At 39.4% G+C, this 20,272-nt stretch overlaps 1 protein-coding gene across 1 annotated transcript in view; it reads right to left on the minus strand.

Moving 5' to 3' along the window:
• Nucleotides 1-20,272, minus strand: part of LOC134790653 (neural-cadherin-like) — a 105,620-nt gene that overhangs the window by 84,108 nt on the left and 1,240 nt on the right. The window contains exon 2 of the mRNA XM_063761524.1: nucleotides 16,472-17,803. Coding sequence (XP_063617594.1) covers nucleotides 16,472-17,768 — 1,297 coding nt within the window. The 5' untranslated portion in view covers nucleotides 17,769-17,803. The remainder of the gene's footprint in view (nucleotides 1-16,471; nucleotides 17,804-20,272) is intronic.

Genomic DNA, 20,272 nt, shown 5'->3' on the forward strand with positions numbered 1-20,272 from the left:
CGTAAATTAAATACACAGCAAGTTAGGAAACTAATTAATTAATCCGTCATCATAGAAATGTCGAACAAATGCCGCTTAGAATTATCGCATCTTGCCTTGCGACTCTCGTAGTGCACAAAGTTCAAAGTGAACCTTTATTCCTATCAAATATGTAACAGGCTTTAGCCCTCGGCGCCAGTAAAGTTTGAGCGTGTTTCTATTATAGCAAAGTAATGCAGCGATGTAATAAATAGCTTATACGTATTCTATGAAGTACAGTTCAAATTATTAAAACTTGCAGCTTGAGCTTTTTAGTGTTCCGGTAACTACAATTTAAATTTCTAGCTAGATGAACTGTTAATCCCGAATTTACGCTACACATTATTATTCCATATTTTACGCATTACGACATTTACGACGATTATGCTTGAAAGTTACCTGGGTAATCGAGTCGGAATGGCATTATTAATGGCACTTCAAGGCTGTCGTATAAAAAATAGTACTCAGTAGCAAAATTAAATACACATTTGGAATTGACATAGGGCGTCAGTTTATCGTAGGTTTAGAATAGAATAACTGATATAACAGTCTACTTAAACTTTACCACCGATAATACAATCCCGTCTACTTCCCAAGAACTCTTGCTAACTTTAGGTATTTTGCTTTACAATATACAAGGTAGGGGGAAGTTTCTGAGCCGTCTGGCACCGGCTGTGAATGTCAATCGTGGTTGAGGAGGGCTCTCGAGCACGGCTATTGCGAAACCGAACAATGCGGAATGAAGTGCATGCATAAATTGCACACGGTGGCGCGGTAGGCTCGCCGTGCGTCGAGAATTTGCTGACGGGCTCCTAGGTATTTGCTTATAGATCACCATAATATCATTGAGCCTGGGCTATAAGCGCGAAAAACGAAATACGCAAATTGCGGGCATCTTTCTCTTCAAATTACGCCTTCATTGGAGTAAAAGAGAAAGATCCCCGCAATTTGCGAATATCGGTTTTCGCGGTAGCCCCTCTGGGGAATAAAAACTCGGAAAATCGTAACCAGGTATAAAACTCAGTTTATGTAGACGCGTGAGTGATTCCCGTTCACTGGTTATACAATAGACCGGATTTTCATATCGATAAAGGGGTCGGTGCAATACCGAGCCGAATTCATTTTCTATGTTCAACGAGGGACTCAATTGACCGTGGCAACTGAAATGGAGCCATATGTTCCCGGTATTGATTTTATCCCTTCCTCAAAAATAAAGAGCCGCATAAAGTTTTGTTTACAAAAAAACAATCGAGAAATGTTAATGTACTTTCCTTTCCTTTCAAATAGCTTATTACGGAACATATGAACTTGATATTTGGAAGACGCGAGGTCGTGCGAGCGGTCGAGGGTATAATAGGCCAGTGTGTTGTACCTGTGGAGCGAAGCGTCTTAGTCCGGTGGCCGGCTGCATGAAACAAACCTCATCAAAAAATAGAATATACCTACCCTGTAGAGGTACCTGACATTTAGTAGCTTCCAACGCACTTGGTCGGCCTAGGCTTAACCTGGCAGATTTTGTACAAATGGCAAAAACGTTGGACAAAAATTCATCAAAAAAAACCTCATCGAAAAATAGAATGAAACTTGTATGGTAGTATACCTGACCTTGAGGACAGTAAAAAAAAAGTGGTCGGCCTCACCTTAGCCTGGCAGTTTTTGCAGTCCGACCAGATTTATTGGGTCACGTGAGAGCTACAATTTACCTCATCGAAAAATAGAATGAAACAAACGGATTAAAATAGCTAAAATAAGCCTGTTGACGTATGTCTTGGTCGGCCTCACCTTAACCTGGCAGTTTTTGCAGTCCGACCAAATTTATAAAAAAATCATCAAAAAATTTTTATCGAATAATCATATGAAACTTGTATGGTACGATAGCTGCCTTTGAGGACAGTAAAAAAAAAGTGGTCGGCCAAATCCTGTGTTGGCAAGTTCCTGTGTCCGACCAATTTTGTGGTACCACGTGAGAGCTACAATTTTACCTTATCGAAAAATAGAATGAAACAAACGGATTATAATAGCTAAAATAAGCCTGTTGACGTATGTCTTGGTCGGCCTCACCTTAACCTGGCAGTTTTTGCAGTCCGACCAAATTTATAAAAAAAACATCAAAAAAATTGTATCGAAAAATCGTATGAAACTTGTATGGTACGATAGCTGCCTTTGAGGACAGTAAAAAAAAAAAGTGGTTGGCCAAATCCTGTGTTGGCAGGTTCCTTTGTCCGACCAATTTTGTGGTACCACGTAAGAGCTACAATTTACCTCATCGAAAAATAGAATGAAACAAACGGATTATAATAGCTAAAATAAGCCTGTTGAAGTATGTCTTGGTCGGCCTCACCTTAACCTGGCAGTTTTTGCAGTCCGACCAAATTTATAAAAAAAACATCAAAAAATTTGTATCGAAAAATCGTATGAAACTTGTATGGTACGATAGCTGCCTTTGAGGACAGTAAAAAAAAAGTGGTTGGCCAAATCCTGTGTTGGCAGGTTCCTGTGTCCGACCAATTTTGTGGTACCACGTGAGAGCTACAATTTACCTCATCGAAAAATAGAATGAAACAAACGGATTATAATAGCTAAAATAAGCCTGTTGACGTATGTCTTGGTCGGCCTCACCTTAACCTGGCAGTTTTTGCAGTCCGACCAAATTTATAAAAAAACCATCAAAAATTTTTTATAGAAAAATCGTATGAAACTTGTATGGTACGATAGCTGCCTTTGAAGACAGTAAAAAAAAAGTGGTCGGCCAAATCCTGTGTTGGCAGGTTCCTGTGTCCGACCAATTTTGTGGTACCATGTGAGAGCTACAATTTACCTCATCGAAAAATAGAATAAAACAAACGGATTATAATAGCTAAAATAAGCCTGTTGACGTATGTCTTCGTCGGCCTCACCTTAACCTGGCAGTTTTTGCAGTCCGACCAAATTTATAAAAAAATCATCAAAAAATGTTTATCGAAAAATCGTATGAAACTTGTATGGTACGATAGCTGCCTTTGAGGACAGTAAAAAAAAAGTGGTCGGCCAAATCCTGTGTTGGCAGGTTCCTGTGTCCGACCAATTTTGTGGTACCACGTGAGAGCTACAATTTACCTCATCGAAAAATAGAATGAAACAAACGGATTATAATAGCTAAAATAAGCCTGTTGTCGTATGTCTTGGTCGGCCTCACCTTAACCTGGCAGTTTTTGCAGTCCGACCAAATTTGTGGTACCACGTGACAGCTACAATTTACCTCATCGAAAATAGGATGAAAAAAAAAACGGATTATAATAGCTAAAATAAACCTGTTGACGTATGGCTTGTTACGGACGGCTTTCATAAATTCAATGTGGCAGTGTGCGGCAGAATCCACTTGCATCAAATTTGATGCAACACATTGTGGCTGGACATTAAGAGATGAAATGTATAAGATCAAATGGTTTGAAGGACACATAACGCCTTTGCGAGTCGAAGAAATAACAATAGATAAGTCGGAGTCTGGGGAAAGTTCGTCAGACTTCGACTCCGAAGATGATTATGATTAACAGTAATTATTAACAATAAAAGGGTTATTCCCACTAGTTACCACCAAGTTCTTATCAGTGGTAACTACTGGGAATTATTTTCCGACCTTTTACTACTGGTAACTACTGGGGAAAAAATCCTAGTAGTTACCACCAACTCGGTTTGGTGGTACCTACTGGGAATTTTTATTCCCAGTAGTTACCACTGGTAAAAGGTGGGAATTTCTTTTCTACAAACCGAGCTTCGAAGGAGAAATGCTACAGTTGATGGAAAAAAGGCTGATTTGATGCAAAGATAATCACTTAATATATGTGAGGTTATCTTGTGTATTTTACCGTTTATTAAAATTTTGGAAGGCTCACGTGCAGTTTTTCCTCTTATATTACAAGTGTTCGATTGAAAACTAAGCTTTGGTGTATACCTGGATCACCTGCATGTACAAGAAGGCGTTTCATATACGCCCGCCCATCAGATAGGTACACAAAGTCATGATCCGTATGGAATACAGCATGTGTGGCCAAGCCATTATGCCCTAAATTATGTACTACTTCGTTAAAACTTAGCTTACCTGTGTATTTACTCTTTCCAAAATATTTATCTTCCTTAAAATGCAGCCTACGCAAACGGTCTTTGTCATTTGCCTTAGTTTTTGGTACTCAAAGCTTTTTCTCACCGATTTATGCATATCGGGTCCTTGGGAAAAAAGGGAGATCCTATAGGTATATTTCCACAATTTATCGCACACTATTGCAGTATTGTGGAGAAAAAAAAACATACAACCGAATTGATAACCTCCTCCTTTGAGATTTGGAAGTCGGTTAAAAAAGGAGAATGTTTAGGCCAAGCGCGCACCACGACTTTTTGTCGCGTGATAATTTAGTCGCAGAAGTGTAACGTATGTGTTTATATGGCAGTGCGCGCACATGCGACAAAAAAATCGCAGCGATTTTAAAATTGTGATTTGTTAAATTTTTCCGCGACTGCTCGCGACGCGATTGTTGCAAAAGTGAATTGCAGCATACGAAGTTGTATGGCCCCGCGCGCACTGCGATAATAAAGTCGCACCCCGGACCTCAGTCGGCATTTCGATCTCCAAGCGTCAACATGTTTCTCCAATGGAGTCACAAGATGAGACGCTAGATGTTGACCATTTAATTATGGAAATAGAAGGAGATCACCTTTGTGGTGCATAAATACTCAAAGTCATACAGCGATCGCATATTGAAGACACGTTTCACGACAAGCGACTGGTACAAAATCCATGTTGAGAATGAACAAATCGTCGACTTTTCATCGCAGTGCGCGCAGTGAATTTTCTGCGATATATTACAGCGCGATTCTAAAATCGTGTCGCAAAAATTAAAATCGTGGTGCGAGCTTGGCTTACAATTTATTGGAAACAATGTATGTGATTTGACAGTGACAGCAACTCCACTATGGAGGCGCCACCTGGCGTGATAAAATGTCAGTTATGCCTCCTCATTCTATCTGTAGTGGAAAGGAAGGATATATCGTATACGATTCAAAACTTGTCAAAAATCGATGAAAACCTTTTTATTTTTGACATCTGTGAGACATCATCTCAACGTAAGTGTTACTCTGAAACCACGTCGGTAGTTAGAAAACGTTATTTGGATATTAGATAGATTTATGAATAAAATTTGAACTGAATGTTTTCTTTTTTTTAAAGCCCTCTAAGACCTCCATGGACTCATTTACTTATGACTTTTTTCAGTTAGCATTATTAAGTTAAGTTCAAGCTGCGAAGAAACCATATTTTCAATATAGAAATTATTATTCTTTATAAATGTGGTCGGACTGCAAAAACTGCCTGGCTAAGGTGAGGCCGACCAAGACATACGTCAACAGGCTTATTTTAGCTATTATAATCCGTTTGTTTCATTCTATTTTTCGATGAGGTAAATTGTAGCTCTCACGTGGTACCACAAAATTGGTCGGACACAGGAACCTGCCAACACAGGATTTGGCCGACCACTTTTTTTTTACTGTCCTCAAAGGCAGCTATCGTACCATACAAGTTTCATACGATTTTTCGATAATTTTTTTTAATGATTTTTGTATAAATTTGGGCGGACTGCAAAAACTGCCAGGTTAAGGTGAGGTCGACCAAGACATACGTCAACAGGCTCATATTAGCTATTATAATCCGTTTGTTTCATTCTATTTTTCGATGAGGTAAATTGTAGCTCTCACGTGGTACCACAAAATTGGTCGGACACAGGAACCTGCCAACACAGGATTTGGCCGACCACTTTTTTTTACTGTCCTCAAAGGCAGCTATCGTACCATACAAGTTTCATACGGTTTTTCGATAAAAATTTTTTGATGATTTTTTTATAAATTTGGTCGGACTGCAAAAACTGCCAGGTTAAGGTGAGGCCGACCAAGACGTACGTCAACAGGCTTATTTTAGCTATTATAATCCGTTGGTTTCATTCTATTTTTCGATGAGGTAAATTGTAGCTCTCACGTGACCCAATAAATCTGGTCGGACTGCAAAAACTGCCAGGCTAAGGTGAGGCCGACCACTTTTTTTTTACTGTCCTCAAGGTCAGGTAGCCTACCATACAAGTTTCATTCTATTTTTCGATGAGGTTTTTTTTGATGAATTTTTGTCCAACGTTTTTGCCATTTGTACAAAATCTGCCAGGTTAAGCCTAGGCCGACCAAGTGCGTTGGAAGCTACTAAATGTCAGGTACCTCTACATGGTAGGTATATTCTATTTTTTGATGAGGTTTGTTTCATGCAGCCGGCCACCGGACTATCTTACCAACACGGACATGACACGGTATTGATGGCGTACCGAGACGCGCCGCGCCGCGAATGACGGAGATGTATTGCTTCATTAATTGATCGTTGTTTGGTTTCGATGTTGGGAAACGATGATGGCTCAAAATGTTATTAGAAATAACATACAGCCAATCGATCTTACTTAACGACTACTCTTATGTTGATAGTCGCATCGCGAAGAGTAAGTATTTTAATGCTTATTATATTCAAATTAAAAGTCGTAAGCAGAACGAATATCTGACATACCTAAGGACATGGACGACAACCCTTAACAAAAGTATGTATAATAAAAATAAATACGTCAGTAAAAGCAAAGTTACACAACAAATATGATGCAAAGTCTGTCGTAACCTAACCAAACCTCAAAACCATGCCCATTTGGAAGTGTCAGAAAATCAAATAGAGGCAAAGGTAATTTATTAGACAGTACAAGGTACAAGCGCATCTCTCATGTCGGGCGAGCGTGTAAGGCATCGCGGCCGCGCCATTTAGGAGGACGAGCAAATGACCGCAATCAAATCACAATCATAGTGAAAGCCTTATAAATGGGCAGACTGAGATCGCGGCACTCCGGCGCTGTTTACAGTGTGTTAGAACTAATTATAGGGCCGAGGTGTGAGCGACTCACGACTCACGACTGAGATCAATGCAGCCGATCTACCTATATATGCACGAGCTATTGGCGGACAGATGACCTGGTTAGTTTTGAGAGCGGTTCCTTTTCGAGTCAATTGTGGCACTCAAAAATCAACTGGAACTTATGGAGTATAATTAGTACCGGTAAGGGTAAACATGACCTACTTAGCACTTAAAATTACGTTTTAATTATTTATATAACAGTGTTCTGTAATCACAAGACAATTTACACAATGTAACATTAATATAAAACTAGAACACGTTCTCAGAATTTCAAACTTACATTTTCTTTCAAGTTTCATGTAATATCTACGTAAGTATTAGACTACATAATTCAAAGAAATGAGGTAGAGTCACGAGTCTTGATTGACATAATTATTCTTTTCAATTTGCAACTCTTTTTTCGTCGCTGAATCAAAAAGGACCGGTGTCTACCATTAATTTACGCCGAGACATCTGTAAATAGATACTTTGGGGTGACTTATGAACTCTATCCTTTTTTTCGATTGCATTTAACCCTTATTGTTTAAGCTTTGATTTATAATAAAGTATCCAAGATAGGTAATTCATGGTGCAAAACTAAGAAGAGATGGCGATATCCAATCGCATACATAAATTACAAAACTCAAAAGCTTCAAAACATTACTTGATGTCGTTCCTAACATCAAATCGGGAAGTAAGCAGACGGACAGCAGGACTTCGTGTAATTTATATTTATTTAGGGAGGGTGCAAAATTTCATTAAAACTGGACTTGAAACCCTAAGTAAGCCATGTTGGATGGATCTTTGCGGACGTAATACATCAAGCTAATTTAATATATTGCAAAGCAAACCTAATTTTGGCCCCAAATTTATTGTGCCCCAGTATTCCTTGGGGGAGTGTGAGTTTTATTTGCACATAAATTTCCGTTTCCACGTATTCGACGTTTCAATATCTGGAGGATATCACAATAATAATATTTGGGCATAAATTATACACATTTTTACCGCACACGTATATAGGTACATGTAACCTCTTTCAGTATTTACTCACACGGGACTGCATGAAATGAAAAATGTTTGTTTTTATGTTTCGTTACGCGCATCCTCATAATGCCATACGAACAAAACGAATACGCGCAGATGTGCTGATCATACTGGGTAACTGGGGTCATTCGTAGGAAGTGCGCATCGGCGATCGCTTCTAAAAAGTCGTAAGCGTCTCAAATGAACTTTATAAAAAATCGGATCAAACATGCTGATAAATTTGGAAAGAGTATAAGTTGTTACATAATTCATTTCAACGAGTAAAAAATGTCGCTAATGACATTTTATGTTTTCTCGTTGGTGTAATTGCGGCGAGTGGACACAATGAGGGGAATGTGCGCCGATTGTTGTGCGACCGATGCGCCCGCACCCATTGCCATTGATTGAGTGAATTCAACAAACAAGCAGGCGAACCGTAACTGGTCTGCGACTCGAATCAACCGCGCAATAGCAGGTGGCTCCTAAACGCGCGGCGTTAGGTCAATATGCATTGTTGGCCACTGTTTTCAACAAATATTTAACCAGCGCGAACACTCGAGAGAGTCAACATTAGTTTGTTTTATAAACGCACTTATCTTCAGAGAGTAAAGATAAACATTGATTTCATGAACGGCACCCATGTTGGTCAGTATGAATACATGACTAACACTTGGTTAACGAAGTGTCCCTAGTCAGGATGTGCCAATTGCGATTCCAGCGGCCAGTGCTCAACACTAGACGACCGCCACACTAAATCGCATTCAATTATCGATTCAGCAGAGCGTCTCAGCTGCGCGTCATTTGTCTTCTAACTAGGGCTTGCAATTCGAATATTCGAATATTCGAATATGTCGAATATTCGACCTGTTTTGATATTCGAATATTCGGCCGCTCAGGTTTCGAATATTCGAATATTTTTTATTACTAGGTAAAATCTATTTTCATCCGTTATAGTTACAGTTTCTGTGTATTTTGCCGGGTATCAACAGTGAATGACGAACCGTAGGTACCCAAATGCGAAGGAAATAATGTTTTTACTGTATTCCTCTCAATAGGCTTCGTGAATACAGTTAAACCTAACTCAATTTCAAAGGAAACGAAATCAAAAACTATGTTTTATTACGGTGCGGCTAATGCTTTTTCTAGGTACAAGTAACTTTACGTAAGTTTTAAGATAAAGGGTCATTTTGTTTATTGAGTAAAATCGTACCTTAAGCGAATATTCGAAGTCTAAACCTTGCCCTTTATCGCAATTCACAAATGTTATCATACCAAACCTACCGAACTAGTTCTAACCATGCACCTTTAGCTAACGAATAATCCACCCCGTAGTCAGCCAACTTTTTCCCTTAAATATTCCAATAACAATTATATCACTTATTATATAACAGCCGACCATTAGGAATCAAAACTAAACTTGCCAAGACTAATAAAGTCAATAAAGATTCAAAATACAATGGAATTAAAGGCCATTTTACAGGCTTCTTAACGACAAGAAGTTAATTTAAATCAGAAAATGATTAGTGATTAGTTGATTACCTACTAAAATGTTTTCTCTCTTACATACGTGTTTGGATGGTTAAAGTTATATTAATTCACGCAACGACGCATTTATAATAAAAAGTTTTATCAAGAAATATTGAAAATGACTAATTTTTGCGTTTTAGGTACTTACTTGCTTTTATAAACGTGGGTATTTCAGAGTAGGATGATAAAATTTAGTCAATAAGTGGATTTCTGCAAAATATCATTAATTTTAGCAATATGTGGAAAAAGCTTTTGAATAAAACGATAATAAACCGATTTTTCGTTCCTTTTCTTATTTTTTTTAAATATTCGAATAATTATTCGAATATCTCGTCAGAAAAAGTCGAATATTCGAATACCTGAAAGTTTCGAATATTTGCAAGCCCTACTTCTAACTCAACAACACCCTATATGAAATTGGAGATCAAACAGGCAGGTCAAATCAGCTATTTCAAATTTATTTCTATATAGCAAATGATCTATTATAGGAGCTACGAAATTTGTAGTCATTACTTATGTTATTAAGTAGACACAAATAAGAATTAAATCTGTATCTTCTATATATTTGATTATTATTTAAGGTAATGAAAATTGCTAACGTTAGTCGTCGGTTACATGGATTTCATTTATCATTTTGATAATAGTACAGATAAATTACTGAGTAAATAAATATAAATATTACTCATTTTCGTAGGTACCTATCATACATAAGTACATAACCTGTTCACAAGGATCGGTCACAGCTGACTCTAAAAGAGTCGGGATGCGACAGAGATGGCTTCAAAAAGGTGGAGAGGAGAAAGAAGTCAGCTCGTCCGAATCAGTGCGGTACCGCACCGACTGGACCTAACCATTTGCTGCGTCCTGCAACACCGACGACGCTGCTGTATGTGTCCCGATTACACTACCTTACGAAGGTCGAGGAGATCGTGAAGTATGTACGAGCCAAGTCCGGATTCATCCTGAGGGTCGAGAAGTTGGAATCTCGACACAGTGTGAATTTTAATTCTTTTGTGCTGAGCGTTCCGACTGAACATCTAGCGACCTTCACCAAGGAGGAGTTTTGGCCGAAGGGTGTCAAGTTCCGGCGGTTCCGCGGCCGGCTCCCTGACACTGCGGGGTTGCGAACTGCATCGCAGCCATAATTGTATTTTTAGTTTTAAGATATATTTTGTAATAATATGTATGCTAGTTTTAAGGTATTTATCTATGGGCCAATAGTTGCCTGAAAATAAATGTTTTCATTCATTCATTTCATAACATCTAGCACTTGCATAAAAACAATGTTCGTAGTGTGTGTAGACCTAGAAATGATGTAAATATTTAATACATTTATGCATGATCGTAAACAGTTAAGGAAGTCACGAATGTATAATTTAAAAAAATATCTTCAATCTTTCACAATTTACAATCGGAGAATAGATTCATTAAAATATAAATCGAAATAGAATAGCTAAGTAATAAGTTAATAACCGAAGTGTGAAGTGAGTGACCGACACAATGAACCGATTCTCGATATACCACGGGTGTTCAAGTAAGTAAAGCAAAAAGACCCGCGCGTGCCGACCGAAAATAAGTCTAATATTCAGTAGCAATGCTACCGCCATCATTTTACAGTTACGGAAATGACAAGCAAAATTTATCACGTGCTAGCATCAACAAAAACGAACGATAATTTAGTTTACCAGGCCTGCGTTACTTAGGGAATTATTGATTTAGCACTCTGTTATAATTAAGAATTGAAACAAAATGTTTGCGCAAACTGAAGCCCGCTTTCCGTAATTGATAGCTCTTGGGATTGGTTATTCTTATTAGTTCTCTTGCATTGTGCCGTCGATCTCACTGGATTAAAGTGCCGTCCACTTCAAGGCGCATGCACCTGTTCCGCTTTATTGCCCCACTCTACCGCAAGATAAACATGTCTATAATAAGTTTTATAATCAAATTATCATCATTTGCCTGCGTTATGCCATGTTCCATCTGGGATCGGCTCGCCTTGTCCGTTTTTTCCATACGTACTGAGTGATTTTGAGCGATAACGTGTCTGCTCGTTTTAGGTAATTTTATACCGTCTTTAGCCAGATGGGCGAAGGGCTTTCCGCGTCTACGCTTAGTCGTTTTTAGGGTTCCGTACCCAAAGGGTAAAAACGGGACCCTATTACTAAGATTCCACTGTCCGCCTGGTGACGGACAGACAGCCGTCACCAGGCTGTATCTCATGAACCGTGATTGCTAGACAGTTGAAATTTTCACAGATGATGTATTTCTGTTGCCGCTATAACAACAAATACTAAAAACAGAATAAAATACATATTTAAGTGGGGCTCCCATACAACAAACATGATTTTTTGCCGTGTTTTGCGTAATGGTACGGAACCCTTCGTGCGCGAGTCCGACTCGCATTTGGCCGGTTTTTTAATGAAAATATGAAGAATTAACCCTTTTTCCGCACAAAATCAATACAAGGACTAGTTGATAAACATGAATAATGAGCGTTTCAATAACAACTTCAAAGCGTTTGATTGGTGGCACAAAGAGCGGCGGAGGCGCAGGCGAGTACGGAATTAATTCGCCAATAGACGCTTTTCGCCAGACAAAGGTGCTTTGACGAGGCGCCCTCGAGTACCTCCGACGACACGCTACTTGACGGCTTTTGCTCCAAATTGTTTCGTCACTGTTTAACTAGGCAAGGATGCTTCAAATAACCCAACAACTAGGTAACTAAACTACATAGTATATTAAAAATCACTCAAAGATAATTTTGACGATACATTTTTGTTTGTCTTTATGTCGACTACCTTAAATATGTACATGTTTTATTCGTATACGTAATTATAATTAAATTTAAACTAATGAACATATTTTAAATATTTGAAGACAGATTGAAGACGCTGCACGCTAGCCGAGAGAGATATAATGCTCGATCACGATATTTGTAATAAAAAGAAACAAACTTTAGTAAGGATAATGATTAGATTTCCCTGTACGGCCGAGCGCGGGTATAGTGCGCGCCTCAGGCGGCCACCCACCACGGCCTACCCAGAAATGTTTTAATTAAACAACTGCTCTCGATTTGTTTTGATAAGACACGATAATACCCAACTGGACCACGACTTTTTAGTTTCCTGATGATCCAGAAAGATTTAGTGCGCCCACAATCATTCCACGATTTACTGAAACGGCGCCGGCGACAGTTGGAATGGAAAGATCACGCTTTGTAATTGTTTAGTTAGATTTCGTTTAACCGGTTTCTGCTACTACAAACTTTTTATAAACAGTCAAGTCACCATCGAAACAGATAAGCCTGTTACAAGATGACGGTTATTTCTAAGATAGTATAATTTTATGAAAGTCTATAAAATGGTTCTTGACCATTACTAAATGTTTTTATTATTTAATTAGGTATTCTTTAAAGTTATACAATTTGGTTTATAAAATGGATAGAAGACGGTTGTCATACATTTTAATGATGTATGTATACCAAATTTTGTATTGATATGAGTTAAAATTTAAATTCCTTATTCCTATTACTCATTTCGACTATTGAACGTGGATTCTCGGAGTGGGTAAACCAGGGAGGAGGTCAAGTATTTCCATTTAAACTTGTACTTTACTCGCGCATCCCGGCCTGACCCCAACAAAGTTTCAGTACGTTTCGCTATACTTTGGAATCATAATACTAAATAAACGAAAGTAGAGAAAAACAACGTAGGGGACGAGCTTTAGAAAGTTCAACATTGCTTAAACTTTGCTCGTTAGTGTATGTATGTAGATATATATGAACCAGATCCTATTTATTATCTATTATCTACAAGAAAAAGCCTGGTGAAATTGATATTCCATTATTGGATTATTAAAACCACAACATAAACAGCGGCAAAGACGATTAAATTACCGTATCAGTTTTGGATGCAAAAACATAAACCATACCTAGGTACTGTAAAAGTTAACAGCAACATTTTTATAAATAGAACAGTATCACTACAATATTCTGCATTAATCTTGGCTAAGAACGCTCATCATTCAGTTTAATCAATCAAAAGCTAGCATTCCACATCACGCCGTCATCGTCACGGTGGGTGGAATCGGAAGCGAGATGAGGCCGTGCGACAGGTCCCCGATTATCCACGCATTCTGCACGGTGGTCGCAACCTGTCGCTTCCATTCCGCTATGACAGACACGACACGATTGTGCCTAATGGGAATTCCACGCGGACCGCTGAGCAAATAATATATGTGCACGCGAGGAGACGCGATTTCTTATGGTCATCATTTCATGAAAGTAGGCGCGTGCAGTCCTAACCATGACTGTCATTATACTCTCCACCGCACTAGACAACTGTAGCCTTCGCAGGTCATTTACGGTAGTGGTTTTAAATCCGGAATTTCTTGCTAGGGAAATGTGTTAAATCCTGAGGTCCTGAGCAACCTTATTTGAAAACTTCACTACGATCGGGATTCGAGAAGTGAAAACGTTTTTTAGAGTTCCGTACCCAAAGGGTAAAAACGGGACCCTATTACTAAGACTCCGCTGTCCGTCCGTCCGTCCGTCTGTCACCAGGCTGTATCTCATGAACCGTGATAGCTAGGCAGTTGAAATTTTCACAGATGATGTATTTCTGTTGCCGCTATAACAACAAATACTAAAAAAGTACGGAACCCTCGGTGGGCGAGTCCGACTCGCACTTGTCCGGTTTATTTTTATTATGATAAGCTAAGTAAGTAGGAAAGGTAAGTAGGTACATACATCATACATCATACACGTATATGTCACTGTATGCAACAAAAGTAGACAAGCACCGGATAATTTTTCAACTAAACATTGAATGAACCAAACATTGAAAAGAAACGCTTTGAAGCATCAACAAATAGGAATCTTAGTTAACTTTGTTAAGAAAACAGGAAAATCAAATCTCTTAATAAAGGTAAGTAGGTATAGGTGCTTATCTTTATTACGAGATTTTCCTGTGCCCAGTAATAAAGGAATGCAAAAATTATAAAAGTGTAAAGTATATTTTCCTCAACTGTGGCAGTAATTTGTTTTCAAGCGAGGGAAGGTAAAGCGAAAACGTCAAAACGATGTAAACAAATTTATGTCGTGATGGGAACCACAATAGTTAGGAGTAATCGGGTGCAGGACACGATACGTCATGCTCTAGTGCGCCTTTAGATGCGCTTACAGGTGTATTTTAAATATTACCCGTCAAGCGAGCTTCACACATATTCAAAAAGCATTTTGACCGAAGTTCTAAACCCGCTAAGGTGCCTTAGGTTCAAGGTGCGGGGTTTATGAAAAATCGTACCGCTTTTTTAGTTCATAATGCGGTAGGCAAAAAATTTATTATCAATCTTGAGGATTTTCTCTAGTGACTTCATCGATCCGACTTCAGATTTTTTTACATCCGCTCGTTAGAAAAAAATCACGAACATGGGTCTACAACGAACTTTATAAATATGTAACAATTTATGCACAAAAGCTAAAAATGTGTTTTTTTCTAAATTTTATTTTTGAGGTATTCATCGATTACCTACCTTTTTTTGTTAAAACTTACAACAAATTTAAATTGAACAACATGATATCCGCGGTCCCGAGCAGGCGAGCACGCACCATCTCGCTCACGCTTACGCTTAGTGAGAGAAGAACACGACCCTACGGGGCCTTTAGATAGTTCGTCTGGTAAATAATAAACAAGTTAAGTCTGTTGCAGCCTGCCCGATAAGCTTGGTGTAGGAACGTACTATAAGGCGATGAAGACATTATTCAAAATTAGATAGCGATAAAAAAGCGAACCTTTTCACGGCGATAAAAACAAAAGTAGATGGATGCAATCAACTTGCTTGTACCATTGAAGACACAACCATATATAGTAAACCTTATAACAATGAGATAAGGTTTAATGTCGGTAATTTAACTGGATGTCTTCTTGTACCCGTGTGCCTGCGGTGGGGCTCAAGTTTGAAAGGGTTGCACGCCCGTGGCACCATCAACGCTCATAATTTTGATGAAGCTATTATTTTGACTGCATAGAGCATTCGATAGAGTCGTTCCCGATTTTGTGCTAATGGGTTAGCATCCATATCCATATACTAAAATAAAATTATTTTAATAGATACATATCCGTTACACTCACGTGATCTTTTATGTCTATAATTAGAACCGTATCACCGGATTAATCTGTAACTATACGTTCATTTTAGGAATGTCAAATTGGTATGTATTAGCTAATGTCTGCAATGCAATACCGTAAAGTAATCATAACCTGCACCGCAGCTGAAAGCTTAATCTCATAACAATACTGACAAATAACAATAGGCATACTCCCTCGCTTCTTTAGTCCCCTGTCATTATCCCGCACCCCTGATGGAGCCGTCATATCGGACAACGGCGGAAAAAATGAAACACCGCGTGTCATCGGAACAAAAAAATAAAACAAAAGCGGCGCGAGCGATTTGTTGATCGTGTGGAGATATTGTTTTTGTGAACTACGCGAACTGTGGAATCGTTCACCGTTCGCGATAAAAGTGAGTTCATTAGCGGCTCTAATTACTGTGGCATGTCAAACCTATTAAACTGTCGAACGCAAAACGTTGCGCCCTAGACGCAACGCGCAATGCACCAAAACTTTTCTTTTGTAAGCTGCTGTAAATTCACACTCAATTAATTTTTTTTAAGAAAAATCAATACTGGTATTTAGAACGCAGAGAAGTAGGGCATAATAAATGTACAGAAGCATTCTTATACAATTAATATTTACAGGATTAAATATTCCGGTAACTCTTGACGTCTATAGACGTCGTAGGTTTTAGGTACTCAAAAATAAGCTTTCCTAATATATGTATACACTTTCTTAGATCGATTTATATTAATTAGGTAAGTCTGACATTTTTTGGCGGAATGTATCTACGTACGATCATTGACCCCTTATCAAGGCAGTTGGCGATAAAAATGAGGTTAACCATAACAAAGCAACTTACCTCCATTTCCAGCGTTGGTGATGGTCACCCAGAAGTCAATTGTCTTCTCAGGCCCAAGCTCCTCATAGTCCCACTTCTTTTTAACTTTCACTACACCACTGGGCTCAACGGTGACCCACGGATTTTCGTCCCGAATTTTGAAGGTTTCGCGGTCAGTTTCCTTCTCAAGTGTGAACACCGAACGTCCTTCCACTTCACCATCAGCCTCGGAGAATTCCGTACGTTTTGTAGGTCTCACAGCACGTGTCACCCGTCGCTTCTCACGGTGGAGCGCCGGGAGTTCGTTACGTTCAGGTACCACGAAGTCTATAAAGACGCGCGCTGGGCGACTCTTGCGCGGCGGTGAGCCCGTGTCGTGCGCCAACACTCGCAGTTCCACTTCGTGCCCATCCGGCTCGCCAGCCAGGATCAACTCCCCAGTTTGCGGCACAATGACAGCCAAATTACTGGGCACCGTCAACGAGTAGTACACGCGATCTCCATCAGCATCGTACGCGTGCACTTGACCGATATTCGAAAATCTCTGCCAATGCGCAGTCCCATTAGGCCCGTTTTCATCAATAGTGCCATTTACAGCGAAATAATAAACGTCTTGTTCAAATGCGGGCGCGTGGTCGTTTTCATCGGCGACGTCTATTCTAATTGGAAGACTAGCCTTATTAGTGCCTTGCAAATCTGTCGCTTGAACCACTATTTCGTAAGAGCTTTTCTCTTCGGCGTCTAATGGACGTGTAGCGATAATTTCCACGTCTCCTTCCGTAATAACCGATCTAACTTCCGGCACGATATCTCCCTTGATCTTGTCACGTAGCGAGAAAATGGGATCTTCATTTCCTTTTACAATTTTGTAAGCGACGGGTCCTGAATCATGCAGTGATGTGGCTTTTATAGGCGGCAAATCGATGACAGATCCCGAGGGAGCGTTTTCTGGTATTTCTCCGCGCAATCCGTTGGTGGTAGGGAAATGGAGCATGCGCCTCCGATCAACCACGAGTAGTGGGACGGAATGAGCGGCGCTGCTATAGGGTGTTTGCTCCAATATTGCGAGGTTTAGAGGTCGGTCGAGGAGCGGAGCGAGGTCGGCTATGGTCATGAGTAGGCCGTCGTCGAGTAGAGTGAAGTAGGGCTCTAGTTCGGGATCAAGCATGGTGTAATGGGAATGGTTGCCAACGAAGTGGCGGACGGCGTGTCCGGGGCGCACGTCGTGGGGCAGCAGCGTGACAGCGGCCAGTGGCGCCGCTAGGGCGCACAGGAGCGCCGCGCCCGCTAGCATGCTGCGAGCCATCACTACCTCGACTGATCAGTTACTCCGTATCATACCTAGAAAGCAAAAACATAGGCATTTAGAAACCCTCAGTAACCAGATTTTACTAAGTCACACTTTCGAATCTAGGTAGGTATTTAGCATACCAATATTACATATACGAAGGAAACATCAAAATTTGTATTTGTAACGTATTTTATTGTCCTGAACGATATTGTAAGTACCTATGGAAGTCCCTGCAATCTCAATAGACTTCTACGAAGCATTGTTTAAAATCTAAATAGTAAACAATGCTTGAAATAAATGAATTCTATGAAACCAAACAGAAAGAATAGTAGGTATGAGAAGACTTCTTTCAGCATTAAATTATTATTTAGGTATAGGTATCATCTGGCGACACGGTATGGTATAGCTACCTACAATACGACAGTTAAGACGAAACAGGAGCTGAGTTTTAAATATTTTAGGTAAATATACCCGTCTCGCTAACGGAAGCGGCACCTAAAAGTAGTGCGATAAGGACAAGGCGAAAAATCCTGCGTAAAAATCTCAAAAATCGAGGTTTCGTACTCCTCTGTTTCCTCCTCCAAAACTTAACCAATCGTAACCAAATTTGGAAATCTAAATGATTATGAAATTATCTGTGTCGGACCGTTTTGCTTTTTTGGCTAATTGATATCAGTTTTGAACGCCACGCCTCTCATTGCGGCATAGTCAATTAGGCCATTTTGGCCATTTTTGAAGGGCTCTAGCGCCTTAAAAAACAAAAATATCAAAAAAAGCAAAACGGTCCGACACAGATATTGACAATATTAATCTGTGTTGAAAAAATCATTGCTCTAGCTCTCAAAAACCACGGAGGAAAACGAGGAGTACGTTTGTATGGAGAAATGACCACTCCCGTTGGCTCTAGGGTTGCCTGATGGTCGGGATTTGGCGGGATTCTCCCGATTTTTAGCAGGTGTTCCCGATTCCCGACAAAGTGTAAACTGTCCCGAAAAACAGCTTCTCGTTATATAGCTGGTCAAGCAGATCTTGTCAGTAGAAAAAGGCGGCAATTTTGAAAAATGTAGGCGCGAAGGGATATCGTCCCATAGAATAATGTAAAATACCGTTGTTTTCAATACAATTACTTTAATTTGAATGTAGTTTTTTTAGAGATGCCCCGAATAGTGAATTTGGCCGAATACCGAATATTCGGCCCCTCTCTCGGCCGAATACCAAATATTCGGCATGACATGCGAACATTTTGAGTCACAATTATTATGCAAACTGTTAGCCATCAAATAAAGCACTACGTTTGCTAAGATATATTTTTATGTTGAACAGAATTAATGAATGTATATTATAGTCAATCAAATCAGACCCATGATAAAAATAAAATATTTTGTAATCGATAAATGCTCAAAAACGTGCCTTCGTATTTAACTACTTTCCAAGAATACATTTTAAATATTAAATATACCTAGTTTCTGGTAATTTTTTTTGTAATTTTTCTTTTTAGGTAGATGCAACAGATATTCGGTATTCGGCCGAATAGTAGGCAACATTCGGCCGAATACCGAATATTGGGCAAAGTGTCCGAATAGGCCGAATACCGAATAGTTGCCGAATCATGGCATCGTGGCAATCGTGGCATTTCTAATTTTTTTTTCCCGACTTCAGTCCCAAAATCCCAAAAAATTGATATTGTTTCCCGATAATAGCGCCTTTCCATCTGGCAACCCTAGTTGGCTCTTAAAAGATAAAGATAATTTATTTGCATTGACCTTAACTTAATAGAGACTCGCATCATTACTATCTCAGTAGGTACACTAGGTACCTACGTACGTCGTCGTAGACACCTATTCGTTAATTTAGAACAGGGATTTTTTAATGTAGATAAAAATATGTAGCTAAGCTTAAAGTACCGCGAATAATGATATGTAATAAGACCTAGGATTTCTCTTAGTAGGTATACCTAAACTACCAACAGTGTAGGTCAGTGGTTCTTAACCTGGGGGTAATTACCCCCGTGGGGGTAAAACTGGTATTTTACGGGGGTAATAAGTTAACCTAATATAACCATACAACAAACGTACACGTTTTATTTTTTATTACCATTGGGAGGAGGGGTAAAATCAGGTTCCCTAGTTAGTCATAGGGGTGACTGGACTGAAAAGGTTAAGAACCACTGGTGTAGGTAATAGGTAAGTACATCGGAATTCCTAAACCTAAGAGTAGGTACCTATATCGGTGAACGTATTTAAGTTACAACGGGAGAATTGTTACACCCATGGCTACACCTGTCTTAGGTAGGGTTGCCAGATCGAAAGGCGCTATTATCGGGAAACAATAGATATTTTTCGGGATTTTGGGACATAAGTCGGGAAAAAAAAACATTCAAATTAAAGTAATTGTATTAAAAACAACGATATTTTACATTATTGGCACTACGTCAGCTCGCTCGCTCGACGACAGTTCGGAGCTTGAAATTATTGTTTTAAAACGTGAAGCTGTTTTTCGGGACAGTTTACACTTTGTCG

The sequence above is a fragment of the Cydia splendana genome, chromosome 5 (genome assembly GCF_910591565.1).
Source record: "Cydia splendana chromosome 5, ilCydSple1.2, whole genome shotgun sequence".
Lineage (NCBI taxonomy): Eukaryota > Metazoa > Arthropoda > Insecta > Lepidoptera > Tortricidae > Cydia > Cydia splendana.